A 16,793-nucleotide genomic window follows, 5' to 3' on the forward strand; every position below is an offset into this window, starting at 1 on the left:
CTTGTTCTTGCACGACATATCCTCAGGGAGTACAAGGCTTCACCTTCACTTATTAAGTTTTGGATTCATGCATGCTGCTTGCACCGGCGATGTGTTGCGCGTGGAGGTTTGTCTGTGAGCGGTGGCCACATGATGGACGACATGGGACACTAGGGGGAAACCCCTCCTGATTTCCTCGAAAAAACATGATGGACGACATGGGACGGCAACTTTGGCAGCGATCCTGTCATCCATGGCTTGGGGAAGAATGGGGACCCAAATCAGAAGAAGAAAACAAGGAGGCGCGCATGAAAAGTATCCCACTGCCTGTTTGACTGTTTGTTTCTTTATATATCATCGTCTCAGTCTGAAGTCTGAATAGACTAGAACAGAACAGAACAGAACAGCTGCGACTCTCCACGCTACCGAAGAGGCCACCTCCCCTCGTTACAGCGGCTCCTCCCACCCACCCAAGAGCTCACCTCCTCCGTCCTCTCGCACCTTATCTTCCTCGACGACGACTAAAAGATTCATTCGTTCTTTGAAGTAGACAAAAGATTTAATATCTATTCGACATCTTCTTCAACGTCAAGACCCAAGAGAAAAGCATTTCTGTAAATGGTTTTTCAAAAGATAGAATCCATATTTAGATTATGCCTCTCATGTCTTCCATATAAATACGGATACTCCGTTGAAGACTGATTTTAGACCTATTGGGTTTGGGTGGCAGTTAGTTCGTTGTTGGAGACGGGCTAAATACCCGCGTTTCTTCTCGGGGGAGAGACAAACAGCAGAGCTAGATTAGATACCACAGAGAGAGAGAGGGAGGGCGGCAGCGGGACTCGGGGGGATGGCTTTGCTGCAGAGCCAGAGCCTGCACGGCATTGGCTGCTGCAGCAGCATCGTCTTGGCACGAGCGAGGGTGCAGCAGTCTCTGGCAGCGGTGTCGCACTCGCAAGCGCCCCTCCTGCGAGCCAATGGCGGCAGGACGGGCCTCCCCTCCTCCACCTCCTCCCTTAAGGCTGGCAATGCGATCAGCTTCAGCTGGCGGAGGAGAAGGGACCTGCGCGTCGTCGCGGAGGCGGCCACGGCGGGGGCGGCCAAGGTCACGCCGGCCTCGTCTGGCGGTGTCAGCGTCAGCGACGTGCTCTGGCCTTCCGCCGGTGAGTCCCACAGACTTCGATGATTCCTTTTCCTCTTTTGGTGAATTCGGAGGTTTCTCTTCGATCCGATCTGCTGACTCCCCTTTGTCTAAAGCGCTCTCTGCTACTGCCAGATGATGACAACAATTTCTTGCATATTTATTTCCAGATGATGACAACTATTTCATGCATATTTATTTCAGAAAAACAAGTAGTTCTTGCATATTGGCGAACCAGCGCTAAGTTTTTGGGCTTTAAGAACAAGTTTATTACGAAGAGAAAGGCCTCCTGTTTGATCTGTTGCCCTCTGCAATAATGTTGATACCATGCAGGAGCATTCTTGGCCATGGCGGTACTGGGGAAAATGGACCAGATGGTGGCGTTCAAGGGAGTATCCTTGACGATTGCGCCCCTTGGAGCAGTCTGCTGCGTGCTTTTCAGCGCTCCAGACTCGCCTGCAGCCAAGGTGCATGGTCAACACACATTTTAAAATATTTGTTTTGAAGAAAATAACATCTTAAAATACAGTTCCACAATGTTTAATTTATGACTGTAGCGTAGGACGAAATAGCCGCTTTGGGCACCAGAGATGAAAAAGGGTCATACATCATCCTTTTCTTTTGAGAAAAGTGTTTGGTATGATGATAGATATAGACAAATTAGCCTCAGACACTTTTCTCACATATTCCTTATTGAAATGTTCCGCTGAATTCTCTAAATTTACTGAAAAAATATTAGAATGCTCCACAAACAACCACTTAGGCATAAATCTGATTAACCATGGTTGATTTAAGGGTAACTGAATTTAAACGAGAAAAGGCAAAGATATCATTAACCGAGAAGAGAAGAGTGGCAGACGCAATGACGTGGAAAAGCAAAGCATTGAGACCTCCATAGTTGCAGAAACAAAATATCCAGTTAAAAAGCATGTAGCTAATATTTTTGAAGTTAAAAAGCATGTAGCTAATATTAGTAAATTTTTTTTTGAAGAACTCAGCTCCAAGTCATTCCAATGTAACCACAAATTTAAATGTTTACTGAGTTATCTGATGTTTTCAAAACAATAAAATACCATTGTGGCAGGCTTACAGTTACCTTCTTCCATTTTGAGATGATTCAAGATTGTAGAAACCTGTAGCTACTTGCTTACAGCGAATCAAAATCTCTTGAAATCTACCTATGATAATCAATACTAACACAGTAATAATTTGTGACTGTACAAACTTGTAGCTACTCTAATGGCGAATCAAAAGATCTCGTGCTTCATCTATGATAATCAATACTAATACGGGTGGTAACAATTTGCAGAAATATAATATGTTCGTTGCCCAGATTGGTTGTGCGGCTTTTGGCGTATTAGCCCTCTCGTTGTTTGGGCCTGGCTGGTTAGCAAGAGGCGCAGCTCTTTCAGCCAGCATAGCATTCATGACCATCACGGGTGCCTCACATCCACCAGGTAAAACTCCCAAGACAAGAAAGTATGGTTCTGTTGCCCTAGCTGTCTGTACTTCATCTCCTCTCTACTGAACTCTTGTTTTGTTCGCTCCTTCATTTCTCATTTCTGAATTCTTGCAGCGGCAAGCTTGCCCATCTTGTTTATCGATGGCCCGAAGTTTCACAATTTGCAACTTTGGTACGCGCTTTTCCCTGGAGCTGCAGGCTGCATCGTCCTTTGCTTGATTGTAAGTAAATTGGACCTCACGGCTTTCTGAAAGAACATAAAGCTTAGTGCATAGAAAATAGAACATTAACCCTTATGCCACAATATTTTTGCAGCAAGAGGTGGTGCTTTACCTGAAGAAGAACTTCAAGTTTTGACTCAAGCAGCTTGACTCTATGGATTCTTGTGGCAGCGATTAGATTAATTATTCAATCATGCACCATAAATTACATTGCCTGCATTTGTGAGAAAGTTGCGAAAATGAAGGTTTACTGTCTCGTGCCTTGGTTAAAGAAGAAAGAAGACTTTCCTTGATACCTTGTGCTCATCAAAATGCAGAGGATACAAATGTGTACATACCATTCTCGCATTGAATGAAGTCTGACAAACTGTACACATCGGATTCTTGACAATTCTTTTTTCTTCTGGTAGAATCAATCCTGTAATGTAATTGTGCAAACTGAAATAGCCAGGAATACTTTATGATAACCTCTGGTTATCTGAAGGGAGACAAAACCATTTGTTCTAGAACAGAGTTGCAGTTGCATGGACAGAGCCCATAGTTACAGATTGCTGACCCAGACTCAGTACAACTCCGACTAACAATTCAAAAAGGTTAAATTCAGAAGCGCTTAGTAATGGAATGTTAGTGCAAGGACATGACACACAAAAAGAGTCTTTGAAAAACTTACAGATAGTGGATATGTGCTAAACTTATACGGCAAACTGACGACAGTTAATAGTTACATGAATGACACTGCACTAGTCCAACACTCACCTGACTACCTTATAAACTAAGCAGACAATTTAAGAATCAAGAAAAGGCTACCCAGTTATCTATGTCACTATACATCCCAGCCATCACCCCGGCTGTTAAAAGACCTCTTGGAAGTCAAATTCCCAAAGATTCCTGAAAACAAAGCAAGGCATTTGCTCCTAACATGGTAATGTGCCTGTGTGTTTCGACTAATGGCTACTCCTGAGAACTTAGACATATCAATTGCCCAAGCTGGTTTTACATACTCCACTGTGCTTGCCGAGCTTGCATTCGCAAATAAGAAATTTAGGAGAATATCCTCACAATTAAAGAAACTATCAACAATCTGCCTTCCTATCTCAGCCTCTTTGCTCCAGTACCTCTTAAAGGCTAGCTCATGATCCATAAATGCTGCTCCTGTTAGTATGATGTTATAACCTCCTTGTTGCCGAGCATACCTCTCATTGCGGTATTCCAGAGGCCAGCCCTCAGCAAGGCGTGGATAGTATCCAACGATCCTATCAGGGTGCTCCCTCCATACCTTGAACCCACGCTCTAAGTCATCACATGTCATCATGATATCATCATCAAGCTCCATAACAGCTCCTGTTTTAATTTCTTTGTCTATTTTGAATCTGTTGTTCAGAGTATTCTTGTTTTCAACTCTGATCCTAACAGGCACCATAGACTTCAATTCACCTTGCACTGGGGATCGACCTTTGTTCCAGACCACTACAATCTCCCTCACCGATGCACATTTAGAGTAATGCTCCACAAACATCTTCAGATTCCAAAATCGGGTGTCATAGGTCATGGTCAACAATGTGAACTGTGAGTACCTACCTCTAATAGGATATGGCTCTTCTGCACCACTGCCACCAAAGATGTAGTTAGTCCCCAAAAGAGTTAGGACTACTAATATCAATATTATAACAGCTATATAAACTCGGTCTTTCCAAGCTCTGTAATTAATTTTCCCACCAATAAGAGATCCCAACCTGTTCACATTGCAGATAAGCCAACTAAATTTATGGCACAGCAATACCTGCTTCTCTATATCAAAGGTGTCACTCCGTTTCTCAGTATGTGGTAGATACCATCTAAGTGGTAAGGTGCACTTGATTGCACCAATAAGCCCACCAAGTAGAAGAACCAAAATGCAAGCAGCACCATAAAACATACAGCCTACGGTCAGACGATGAATTGAGTCACCTGAAAGCACTCTGTCACCATCCATTACCCCAATCCAATGTTGACTTAATGGAAGCTTCTGGACATCAAGGTGATGGGACCTTGCACCATTCCATGCATTTCGATCCTTGAGGGGTTTGTCAAGGACAAATGGGACTGCGACTTCCTTGTATTGATCTGCTGTCAGGACTTCAACTTTGAATACTTGGATGGTATATCCATATCCACCACCACGATATTTGCCTATGCGATAAAGATTGTCATTATAAATGAATGGCCTGCCTCCATTTCTGGCACTTGGCTTGTTGCCTGTATTATGAATTGGATTCTGCTTGTGTGGATTCCAAGGACCAAGAGGAGAGCTGCTGTACCAAATAAAGAGTTCACCTGTCTGTTTTGCGCCATAAGAACTTAAATCTGATCCAAGGAGCCAATAGGAACCCTTGAAATATATGATGACCGAATCTACAAGCGGCCTCTCCAGAAGGACCTTTTCTAATTCCCACTTAAGGGGAAACTCCACGGCACGATATAACTTAAGGTTTCCTTTCTTCCTGCTTTCAGGCATCATGTAAGTCTGTCAAAGTAAGGCAAAGGAAAGAAAAACAGATAGATAGGAAAATCATTAGAACAAGCATTTCTTTGTTGATGATCAATAATGCACAATTTTCTCCAATACGTGAATAATATATTTACCTCGTTTCCATAACTAAACACATATGGGTAAGAAAGGTGCCACTCCTCATCCAACACTACACCCAGCTGCTGCCATGCTGTGCCAGCGTCCTTGCTCACGGCAGCAGCAATGTTGCCTTGTGATGCAATGGGGTTCTTGGTCTCGAAAAACATATAAATGGAATCCCCCTAAAGACATTGTAGCATTGAATTATGCATTCACCAAGAGTGGAGACAAACTGCAAACTAGTAAAAAAAAAAAAAAAGGGCGTACCCAGTGCAGAGAGCTCCCGCTCTGTGCGGGGTCTGGGGAAGGGTGTCAGTGGCAAGCCTTACTCTCGCCTGTGCAATACGAGGAGACCGCGACTCGAACCCGGGACCTTCCGGTCACAGGCGGTAAGACTCTGCCGCTTGCACCAGGCCCGCCCTTCAAACTGCAAACTAGTACTGTTTTTTTTTTTTTTTTTTGAAACCACCGCAGGACGTCAAAATTGTGACAACATCATGAGATCATTTTATGATTAATATGCCAACTCTTTATGTAACTGAGACTTGTCTGCAGCAGTAGATAATTCATCCCTTATAAATGCCCTATAAATTTCTAATAAGGCTAGGAAAGCAAAGCAAAGCTCCGAACCTGGATGAAGAGAAAGGGGTTGGCGACGAAGCTGCTAGGGAATCCAGCCTCCGCCACATCGGCGCACGTCACCACCGGATTCGCCACTGGCCATGCCGCTCCAGGGCCACTAGAGATCCTCCACTGCATCCACAAAAACCAAGCCAATTAAATAGCACCACTACGAGGAGAGGGAGAAGGGGATGAGCTCGGGGAGTCGGTTACGTGCTCGATGGGCTTGAGGGAGAAGGGGGAGTCCCCGAGGAAGACGCCGGCGGACCAGGACCCCTCGGCGTCGGCGCGGCACCCGCGGGTGGCCGGCGGGTGCGGGAAGCGGGGGAAGGCGGCGCGGGAGTAGGCGACCGCGGCGAGGGTGAGGAAGGCGAGCGTTGCGGCGAGGTAGGCGGGCGCGGAGGGCGCTGGAGGCTGGCGGCGGCGATGCTCCATCGCCGGCCGCGTGGGTGACGACGGCATGGATCGGTAGCGGTTAGAGATTTGTTGTTGATGATCGTGGCACGGCACCGCTGCCGCGAAAAGAGCAGGCAGCAGGGGACGAGGCGCGCCGCGCGCAAAAGATGGCGTCAGCGACTCAGCGTTGCTGCGTGGGCGGATTTCTTCGATGGGCCGGGCCCGTGATGACAGAAACTCGGAAGGAAAGGCCATGTTCGCGCTTCAACTTATCAGCTGTTGGACTTATCAGCTATAATGCTTTTCTCTCGTAATAAATTAACATTAGCTAACCATCAGCCGTGGCCGCGCGACATGGAAGAAGGCCAGCAAGGCCTTGTGATGATCCATGAACAAGAGGAGCAAGCGGGCCAAATGGAAACATGGCTCCGGTTTCTTATTATTTTATTAGTTTAAAATCGTGTTACTACGGCTAAGGCTGTGTTCGCTTATCTTCTAATCCGTCTTTTTCAGCTTGTTTTTTCAGTCGAAATAGTATTTTTCTCTCACAACAAATCAGTCGGAATAGTGTTTCGGATTGTTTTTTCAGCCAAGCGAACGAGGCCTAAGGCATGCAATATTTTAGAGAATCCAGATGCACGATTAATATATATACACACACACATACTCCTAGACGGAGAGGGAGCAGGATCACAAACTAGTTAGGCTGATCCCGTTTAGGGCCCGTTCGGTTATAGTAGAAACAGCCCAGGAATTAATCCCACTCATGAAATATATACAATTTTAACTAGTATTCCGGCCAATATTTTTTTCCAGGTGGTCATTCCTTGTGTAACGAACGGCCCCTTAGTGTTCCTGTCGTGTCGAGACGGAACAAGATTCTTAGGTCTCCCGTCCTTCCACGAACCAATGACCCCCGCGAGACCAGCTGAGCACGAAGGCGAAGGGCGAAGGGTGTAACGCGCTTGCCATATCGATCTCTCGGCGGCGCGGCGATCGTGCCTCCTTCCCGATCGAGGGAACCTCGGCGGGAATAGATGGAGCAGCTGCCTCGGGACGTGCTAGTGGACGTCGGGCCCGCTCATTTGTCTTATAATCCATAGTTTATTTTTTTTCAGCTGAAACAGTGAATCAGTCAATGGTATTTTTAGCTATGGTGCCAAACGAACAGGCCCCTAGGGCACCCTCCTGCCGCCGCGCACCCTCGCCGTGTCGCCCTGCGTCTGCAGGGAGTGGCGTGACGTCGTGGACGCGGACGCGCGCTGCCAGCTGCGCACGGACCTCCTCCCGGTCTCGGTGGCCGTCATCTTCATGATGACGAACGAGGCTGAGTACCCGGAATTATTCGTCCGGCCATCCATGGCGCGTAAGATCGCCGGCGATCTCCCAAGCTACCTGAAGATGGACAAAGACGATCACGGCTACTCTCTCGCAGCCATCTCCGATTGCCGCAATGGCCTCATCCTGCTTGAGGATCACGTGATCAACCCGGCGACGAGGCAATGGATGCGCTTGCCGCCTTATCCGACCTTGCCCGAGGAAAAACGGAGCTATTACGATTATTGGTACCTTGTGTTCGATCCCACGTTATCGCCATATTTTGAGGTGTTTTCGATGAAAAGTCCACTTGATTACAAGGACGAGTCGTTGGATTACATGTTAGTACGTATTTACTCATCTAGCACACAGAGGCTCCGTGAGGAAGAACACACAGCAACTGCTGCCAACGTATGGTCAAAATTGGATTGCGGACATTGGCATGCTGTCTACCGACATGGAGCACTCTACGTGTACTGGATGTTAACTTTCATTACGAGGTAGTCACTTGTCCCATAAACCTATATATATGTTTATATATTTTGATTTCTTCCATTGACGTTTTGAAGTATGCATGGTTGCTTATAGTAAATTTTTGCCAATGGTTTTATGTTGCAGGATAAACGTGTCCACTAATAAAGGGGTGTTTGGTTGCCCCTCTTAAATTTTAGTCGCTGTCCCATTAAATGTTTGGACACATGCATGAAGTATTAAATATAGACTAATTACGAAACTAAGTGCATAGTTTTCGACTAATTTGCGAGACGAATCTTTTAAGCCTAATTAGCTCATGATTTGACAATGTGGTGCTACAGTAAATATATGCTAATGATGGCTTAATTAGACTTAAAAATTCGTCTCGTGGAGTACTGATGGATTATATAATTTGTTTTTTTATTAGTATCCAAATACTCTATGCGATATCCTCCCGACACATCTCCTAAATTTTAGTAGCTGAATTCAAACACCACTCAAGTAAGTAATTGACCAGCCGCCTGACATTAACTCGACAAGGTATCATCAATTCCGTCTTGGAAAGTCAGTGAATGGGGTACATTTTGCGGTGGCTGGTTATCAGGAGGGACTCCAAGTTTGGTTCCTGGATGAGTCTGGTAGCAAGGCGGAGTGGGTACTGAAGCATGTCACCAGGCACCCATTCAGTCATTATCATACTGATAGGCCCTGGATTTTACAACATGGTTCCTACGGCTACGATGATGATAAAGAAGAAAACAACAGAGAACCAACAGCAGCGGAAAATGATTCTGATTGGGACTCTGATGATGCTGATAATGCTGCTGACATTGAGCTTGACTCCTGCCCGTATATTGAAGTACTTACTTGGATTCCATCCTTACAGAGATATTGTCTTCTTGGTTTTGTCGAGGAAAGTCGTAGCGTATTATTTTAATAGCTCAAAGATTCAACATTTGGGAGAGCTGCTCATCAGATATTTAGCCTGTTCGTTTCGGCTGGATTGGCTTATAAGCCTATGGTTGAAGTACTGCTGGCTGGTTTGATGTGAGAGAAAAACACTGTTAGCTGGCTAATAAGCCAAGCCAGATACAGACAGTTACAGCCTGCGGCTAATTGTTATCAAGACATACGGGAGGGTTTCGTATACACCAGGGTTTTCAATTTCGGTATTGCAAAAATTTCGGCCACCACCGAAACTACCGAATTTCGCGAAATTCGGTCAAAATTTCGGCGAATTTTTTTTAGAGACTAGCACATGAAGTATGCTTTTTCTTAAAAAAAACATTTAAATCTAAACAAATATTAGTATGATTTATGACTACACATCTATTGAATACAAAAATATGCAATATAAACAATAAAAATCGAGTCTAAAGTTATATAACACATGTATTAGTGTATTACAAAATTTCGGATTTTTCTTTCGGCCACCACCGAAATTACCGAATTTCGCGAAATTTCGCCGAAATTTTGAACCCTAGTTACACACCTACTTGGATTGGAGAGTTGCCTGGAGCCAATTATCTAGTAAGATCAAGAAACTCGTATAGTATAGAGGAAGAGGACTTGCTGCATAGTATAGAGGATTAGTATGCATCAGAGTTTGTGAGCCAATGCAGTAGATCGCCACGTGTAATAAAAATGGTGGAGTATGTTCTGATGATCTACCAGAAGCAGAGAACACGAGTCTTTTTTGCGCGACCATGCCTTGGCACGTATTTTTACTAAGAGAAAATAGAGTTTAGTGCAGACAAATACACAGTAATCAAACGATTACCATGTAACGGTGAGATGGAGTGCTCTGACAACGGGCCATCAGAAACTGAATAGGATTAACTTTTTAAATTCACTTATTTATAGTAATACATATGAGAATCAAACTAATTTTTTTGTAACATCAATTTCAGATTCAGAATTAATTTTAAGAGCAATTCATTTCAAAAATAAGGATTGTACTGAAATAGATAGAATTACCTCAAGATTATTCTTCCAATTTACATCCGGAATCAAGCTAGGCGCAGGCACAAGGCGTTTGAACATCTGATCATGCGCCCCGCCCCCGCAAAAGGATGGATAAAACGCGTGTTTAGTTCCCACACCAAAATCCCAAAAAGTGCTACAGTACCTATCACATCGAATCTTACGATACGTGCATGGAGCATTAAATGTAGACGAAATAAAAAACTAATTACACAGTTTGGTTGGAAATTGCGAGATGAACGTTTTGAACCTAATTAGTCCATGATTGAACACTATTTGTCAAATAAAAATGAAAGTGCTACAGTAGCCCAAATTCCAACTTTCACCCAACTAAACACGCGCTAAAGTCAGCCTAGCCAGGTGCATTGCCGCGTGGTATGGTGTTATTGCTTCCTGTGATTGCGGCAGGATGAGGGCTTGGTGAATGGCTTCATTGGAGTTCGAGTAAAACGTACCTTCAAGTTCAAGATAGCACATGATGACTTGAACGAGGTCCCCAAGCATTAGTGCATTACCAGATGTAGAAGACTCCCTCAGATGTAGACACGAATTTTCAATATAAGATAGTAAAATATACCTTCAAGAAAATCATCTATGATGGAAATCAAATATTTGTTTCTGAGTTCTAACCTATTTCCGGAAGTCCACAGGCACCGTAATGTATTTGTCTCAATGGGCAACTCCAGTGCATAGGGTGGCAACATTCTCGCCAGAGTACAGAGAACACCAACCATGCAATAATTTGGAGCACCGAAAACCATATCAAGAATAAACATGCATATCCATCACTGGATGTGCAAATGACATCAAAATTGCTTTATTTACAGTTCTCAAATATTTCTAACATACAGATGTTACAGGGTTCACAATATCTTCCTAACCTTTAGATATGAGTACACGAGGAAAAATCCAGCTACCGCTCCAACTACTATTCCACCAGTCGTCGCCCAAAATGCCCACTGCTCGAAAACAAACTTATTGTCAACGATGGGGCAGGCATGCTATATTAACTATGGATAGTGCCGATACATGGCACAGAACCAGAAAAAAAGGCCAAGAGTGCAAGGCTATACCGCATTTGTTTCGAGATATGATTTAAGATTCATGCCAAATATTCCTACAAACAAAGTACCCGGCATTAGTCTAAGAGTGGTGTGGCAAATGTATCTAAAAATAACTTGATATAAAACATAATATTTACAAATTATAACAAAATTAAGATTCCTATACCTGCAATTAATGCCCCTATTGCAACGCAAAATGTTCCCACTTGAAGAAGCAGCTCCACTCTACTTACTTCAAGTCGTCGGGAACTGCAAGGGTTCCAAAGCAATGGTAAGCAAAACATAACCCATTATATGTTCAAATTTAGAGCAAGTTTGGCACATCCATTTCTCATGACAAAATTAGCAGTATTTCATAATTCTTGATTGTAGTATGCAGGATTCAGAAAACAAACATGAAACATGAGCCCACAGAGAGAGCTGAGAGGCGCAAGTAACATGCAGTATTTCCCGTCTTCACTTGTGAGGCATCTAGACACTAGACAATAAGTTGGCCATACTTTGGATGACTTCTGTCTTATGTATTCATAGTAATTCAGGTTGATGAGCATGTTTCTAAATACACACTTGGTCAGCTTCAAATTCAGAAAAGAAACCAGTAGGAATGACGAAAACAATATCATTTTTTTTGTACCCTGGCAGAAGCAATGAATATACTATTATATTGGTCATGTGGCAGATACTAGTTTATTTTTATATTCAAAGTTGTTGTATCTACTGAACTCTTATTGGCGCCTTTATTTTAATATTCAAATCTATAGGGGAAGCCAATAGTTCCCACAAATGTATGTATCATCAACTACATCTTAGTAAGAGAGGCATTAGCGAAAGAGAGAACATGTAGCAGCTCTTGAGCATCTCTTGAGCTCAGCTGGTGACAATGGACAGACCTTAAGTTCACAGCAATGGAGTCTTCCATTTCTCTTGCAGAATCCAGAAGTCTCTCTGCTTGACCATGGCATGATTCACATCTGAAGGAATGCACAATAAAATGAAAATGGCTGCCAGCAAGAAAAAGATTAAGAACCAAAAAACATAGTGTTTGCTGGAAATGATAGGAATACCGTTGAAGATAATTTTCCAATAACATTTCAATTTCTTCCTCTTCCTCTGTTAAAGCCAAAAAAGTTATTCATAAATCAAGTCAAAAGCAACAATTTGTTTCCAAAAATAAGTAGATCACAGATCATAAAAGGAAACTTCAATGCTGTCAGAAAAAAAATCTTATCAATCAAACAAAAACCCAAAGAAACACAATCTCCTAAGTGAATAAAATTATAATCCACTCCAATTTTTTAATTCTAGTTGTCTTCTTTATTTTCACCGAAACTGTTTTTTTATAAAACATTACATGGTACTTGTTCTTTGACATATGAAATCCTTATGTTTAAAGTAATGTAAAAATTGTTAGATATGTACACATGTTTTATACATGTTGTACAAGCATATGGCTATAAACACATATCTAACATACATATATGCCTGCTATAAGATTTCTTCCAGATAAATAAATAGCACAGAATTACATAGACTAAGCTGTGAAAATCCTTGGTAAACGCAGTTTTTTTTTGTTTTTTTTGTTTTGCATATGCCAATTTAACTAGACAACTAGTCTAATAGCATGACATCGATTGGCGTATTAAGTATCCAGCTAAAGATGCAAGCTTTACCGAGATAAATACAACAGTCATAATCTCCAGAAATATGCAAAGTTACAATGATAAATTACAGGTGCACCTTCAGCAATCTGCTTCTCTAAAGGAACAGAGCACTCCATGTTATCACTCAATCTATCAAGTGTGCAATTTCTCCCCATTATGCATATTCGTCGGATTTCATGAGGATCATCCAGGAGATCAATAAGCATCTGTTTGAGGTCACCTGCTCGTGAACCCAGCTCAACCTTGACACATGAGTACATACATAAATAAAATCAAAATAAAGTTTGAGAAGTGGCTGCTGAAATTGATTCCAGAATGTAGTTTTTATACCAATGCTTGTTTACTTAGACGAAGCTGCTCCAGCACATCAGCTGTCAATCGATTTGGTAGAACTTCTAGCAATGTAGCCACCTGAGATGCAAGTGGAAAGCAATATTTGTCATCAAAGTTTTAAGTGACCGAGTAATATATGATTCAACAAAATGCAAAGACCTATGGTGGCGTTTAAACCACCAAGCAGCTCATAAACTTCATTTCACAATGAAATGAAAGCAAAAACTACTAACTGCAGTAGTGAACTACTAAGTCCCACCATACCTAGATCGGCACATTGAAAATGTAGAATCAACTTGGTAGGGCTATTCCTACTGTATCTCAAAGGAGCAGAGTCAAAAGCTGACGACAAATTAATGGATTAACTTTCTGAAAGTGCTGCAATGACATTTGGCACAGCATGTCCTGTATGAGGTCTGTTGTAGAGTTTGTCACTTAGTAGCCAAAACTGGGAGTATATAATCTCTTATTCTTTGTACTGGTTGACATATCTGAAGATCAGGAGCTCGGATTAGTTAAGATGGGAAATGTGTTATAGGAAAGGGATGGACTGTGAATTTGCAGTTGGGCTTCTGGAAGGCATATAAGAGATGGAAATAACTGGAAGCATTGCTGTTTGAATTCCACTGTGTGCACTATAATGAAAGTTGCCTAAATTGAAATCCCAATGAAATAGGGGATGGGAGTAACAGCTTAAAGGTTTGAAGCCAATGATTGAGAAGCATGTAAGTGACAATGCTTAAATGGAGTATGCAGTAAAAAAAAAACACATCACCGTGTACAGTTTTCTACAAGAAGAGCAAGAATTATATGTAATATAAAAAGTTTAAGGACGCAGAGACTTCTTTGGTACTCACATGAGGCTCAATTTTCATTAGTCTCTGCTCCAATCTTTGTATTCTAGAAATAAGTGCAGCTTCAACAACCTGAACACATGGAAATCATGATGAAAGAGCAGTTCATATTTCCAACCGACACTTTAAATTTACATGAAAATGCAAGCACATAACATTTTCTTAAATGCAGAGGACATACAATAAAATACCACATTGTGCTACAAATATTTTAAACAAAAATAAGCGTATGATTAAATAAGATCAACCAGAATAGTATACATTTAGTGTATAATGGATGATGCCTGTACAATTGCTCAATATTCAAAAATCAGATTAGGGATAACAGGAAAGTCTTGCTTCAATAATTAATTTGGGTGTTGATGCAAATTTAATTTTCATAAGAAGCACTTATTGATGTTTACTTAGCGTATCTGTTGAAAGTACAATGCAGATGTAAACAGAAATATGTGCTGTTGTTAATAATCCCGGAATTCTATGCAACTTAAATTCGCAGAAAACTTTTGATGGAAAACAGAGAAGAAAATACATTTTACTTGGCAGGATATCAGTATATCACAGGTTCACAGCTCCTCCCAGACCACGAATATGGATTATTGGATATATCCGTTACCTCAAGCTGAAAAGGCATTGCGGGCCCACCATTGATGTTTCTTGGATTTAACCTTGGCAGTAATAACCCTAGAAAGGCCTTCCCTCCTGGGCTAAATAAGTTAAAAACATAATTGATCAGTTCATAAAACAATTAGTAAGATCATGAAAAGGAAATAACTATAATTATAAGATGAACACTGACCTGTTATAGTTGAATATAAGAACACGCTCATACATAGCAATTGCTCGCAAGGAACCAAGATTGAGTAAAATAGCTTGCTCACGTACCTACAGACATTAAATGATGAAACATGGTTTTCACATGTTATAGAAAGGATGTCTTTAGGAGCCATATGAATGAAGGTGCAAGTAGACAATGTAAAGCACAAAGTACACCAAAGTACAAAATCAGGAAATAATGGCATCCCAACTAGAAGGCATCAATACATGGGTTAAAAAAGGGTTAAGAAAAGGCAGGAATATTCTAGATGTAAATCAGCAGTAATTGTCCTTAATATTTAACTCATAAAATGCAAGCATTTGTGCCCTCCATGATCTACTATAAAAGTGAAAGCATGACAGAAATGGTATGATCACCCTTTCAGACTCTAGTCATCTAGTGTGTACATCATGGTAATATTGATCATCAGTATACAACTGGAAAATGCAGTGTAGCATAAACAAAGGACACTCAACACAGCTATATATAAAAGCGTTCTATTACCAGCAGGGAAGGCATTGAATTCATTAACCATAGTGACGGGTCAACGCTTCTAGTATCTCGTAGGCGGAGACCTAGAATGACAAAAGATGGAAATCAGAAGAAGTCTTTGCATGTAAATGGAATCATAAGATAGATAGTCAATTACACGAATTGGGCATTTTACAGTTAAAAGTAGTACAAAACAAAGTTGATGTATGTGGCATGTGTGCATTGATGAGAAACATGTTCCTTGTGCATACCACTAGATTTCAGTAGCTGCCGCCTGCTTATTTTCTTGGTGGACATCCTCCCATTAGATCTCACTTCTATCGCCTGGATAAAGTTAATTTTGCGGCAAGGTTAATGACCATATGTATTTTGCAAGGTTGTAAATTACAAAATATCTAACGGCCAGATACGCGTATGCTTATTTAGATTCAGATACGTAATGCTCAGATTAAAAAGTGTTCAATGGCTGGCAACAATGGAATATGAAACAGCATGTGAACAATCAGTGAGAAGCCATTTGCGGATTTCTGGCTAGCTTGCTAGCCGCTTACCTCGTAGACGGGCTCCCTGATGCCGAGCGGGATGTAGTCCGCCGCGAACCGCTCCGAACCCCTTGCCGCCTCCTCCTTCGTGGCACCAGTACCTCCTCGCTCCTGAGTATCCTCCTCGCCCTCCTTGGTCACCTCGCCCTCCTCTTCCTCATCCTCCACCTCCTCCTTGGTCACGGCCCGCCCGTCATTGCCCTCCACGGCCCGGGGAGGCACCAGGAGCGGCAGCGGCAGGAGCCCTCCCTTCCTCACGCTCGAGAGCCCCGGAGGCAGCCTCGGCAGGCGGTAGCGGAGGCATGCGCCGACGGCCGGCTGCAGGAGCGGGAACGGGAGGACGAGGAGGCCGGACTGCGACGGCGAGGACAGCGGCACGGACGCCATGGCGGGGGCATCAATCGCGGGACCGCGCGCGGTGAAATTTCTCGCCCGAGGCTGCTGACGGCCTTCGGTAATGGCTATTTTCCCGTTGGAGAAGGCGACGGAGGGAGCGAGGCGGGAGCGGGAGGACGAGACGCTATCCGGACCTGTGGTTGAATTGGTGGCTGTGCGTTCTCCTCCTCGGAGAGACACGGGCCGTCCGATCCTCCATCCCACGGCTGGGCATGCTGGCACGTGGGCAGGCGTTGGCAGGTGGGTACCAGTTCGCGAGCGAGAGCGACAAGTGCGCGGTGGAGAATAGTTGCGGACTTGGGGGCGACGAGACGCCGGCGTCAACTTCAGTTTGTCTTTTGTTTGCATAATTTTAGCATCTTTTTCTCTCTCTTTTTTTTTGAAAGATATCGTTGCGTCAGTGGAAAAGGTGTCCAATCTGGACGGCATGTCTTT

The 16,793-nt window shown here is 42.9% G+C and overlaps 3 protein-coding genes across 4 annotated transcripts; 1 reads left to right on the plus strand and 2 right to left on the minus strand.

Moving 5' to 3' along the window:
* The first annotated feature begins 659 nt into the window (after positions 1–659).
* Positions 660–3,177, plus strand: LOC136541915 (uncharacterized). Of its 2 annotated transcripts, none has more exons than XM_066534200.1 (5): positions 660–1,142; positions 1,454–1,587; positions 2,430–2,577; positions 2,697–2,802; positions 2,889–3,177. In XM_066534200.1, exons 1-5 carry the CDS (start codon positions 830–832, stop codon positions 2,917–2,919), a joined length of 732 nt encoding a protein of 243 aa, XP_066390297.1. In that variant the 5' UTR covers positions 660–829; the 3' UTR covers positions 2,920–3,177. The 2 variants fall into 2 exon arrangements, with proteins under 2 accessions (XP_066390297.1, XP_066390222.1); XM_066534125.1 differs by having other exon boundaries at positions 664–1,142; positions 2,697–2,803; positions 2,898–3,177.
* A 143-nt stretch (positions 3,178–3,320) lies between these two features.
* LOC136541845 (glucosamine inositolphosphorylceramide transferase 1-like) lies at positions 3,321–6,983 on the minus strand. Its single transcript, XM_066534022.1, has 4 exons — positions 6,246–6,983; positions 6,042–6,164; positions 5,426–5,593; positions 3,321–5,306 (listed from the first exon to the last, which is right to left on the minus strand). Exons 1-4 carry the CDS (start codon positions 6,681–6,683, stop codon positions 3,627–3,629), a joined length of 2,409 nt encoding a protein of 802 aa, XP_066390119.1. The 5' UTR covers positions 6,684–6,983; the 3' UTR covers positions 3,321–3,626.
* A 3,794-nt stretch (positions 6,984–10,777) lies between these two features.
* Positions 10,778–16,508, minus strand: LOC136542036 (magnesium transporter MRS2-A, chloroplastic). Its single transcript, XM_066534317.1, has 13 exons — positions 15,972–16,508; positions 15,672–15,744; positions 15,433–15,503; positions 14,911–14,996; positions 14,728–14,818; positions 14,118–14,186; positions 13,258–13,338; positions 13,004–13,169; positions 12,331–12,376; positions 12,157–12,237; positions 11,433–11,515; positions 11,276–11,319; positions 10,778–11,161 (listed from the first exon to the last, which is right to left on the minus strand). The coding sequence occupies exons 1-13, from the start codon at positions 16,347–16,349 to the stop codon at positions 11,066–11,068; spliced, it is 1,365 nt and encodes a 454-aa protein (XP_066390414.1). The 5' UTR covers positions 16,350–16,508; the 3' UTR covers positions 10,778–11,065.
* Positions 16,509–16,793: the final 285 nt, after the last annotated feature.

Source organism: Miscanthus floridulus, chromosome 1 (assembly GCF_019320115.1).
Source record: "Miscanthus floridulus cultivar M001 chromosome 1, ASM1932011v1, whole genome shotgun sequence".
Lineage (NCBI taxonomy): Eukaryota > Viridiplantae > Streptophyta > Magnoliopsida > Poales > Poaceae > Miscanthus > Miscanthus floridulus.

What these genes read in the sequence shown, in the direction of transcription:
- LOC136541915 (XM_066534125.1), top strand. Translation starts at nt 830, where the DNA reads ATGGCTTTGCTGCAGAGCCAGAGCCTGCACGGCATTGGCTGCTGCAGC. An exon ending in CGTGCTCTGGCCTTCCGCCG is followed by an intron (nt 1,143 to 1,453) that starts GTGAGTCCCACA and finishes GATACCATGCAG; the next exon opens with GAGCATTCTTGGCCATGGCG. An exon ending in CAGACTCGCCTGCAGCCAAG is followed by an intron (nt 1,588 to 2,429) that starts GTGCATGGTCAA and finishes AACAATTTGCAG; the next exon opens with AAATATAATATGTTCGTTGC.
- LOC136542036 (XM_066534317.1), bottom strand. Translation starts at nt 16,349, where the DNA reads ATGGCGTCCGTGCCGCTGTCCTCGCCGTCGCAGTCCGGCCTCCTCGTC. An exon ending in TAATGAAAATTGAGCCTCAT is followed by an intron (nt 13,339 to 14,117) that starts GTGAGTACCAAA and finishes CTTGCATCTCAG; the next exon opens with GTGGCTACATTGCTAGAAGT. An exon ending in CATATCTCGAAACAAATGCG is followed by an intron (nt 11,162 to 11,275) that starts GTATAGCCTTGC and finishes GTTTTCGAGCAG; the next exon opens with TGGGCATTTTGGGCGACGAC.
- LOC136541845 (XM_066534022.1), bottom strand. Translation starts at nt 6,683, where the DNA reads ATGGCCTTTCCTTCCGAGTTTCTGTCATCACGGGCCCGGCCCATCGAA. An exon ending in ACCCCTTTCTCTTCATCCAG is followed by an intron (nt 5,594 to 6,041) that starts GTTCGGAGCTTT and finishes CAATGTCTTTAG; the next exon opens with GGGGATTCCATTTATATGTT. An exon ending in TGTTTAGTTATGGAAACGAG is followed by an intron (nt 5,307 to 5,425) that starts GTAAATATATTA and finishes TTACTTTGACAG; the next exon opens with ACTTACATGATGCCTGAAAG.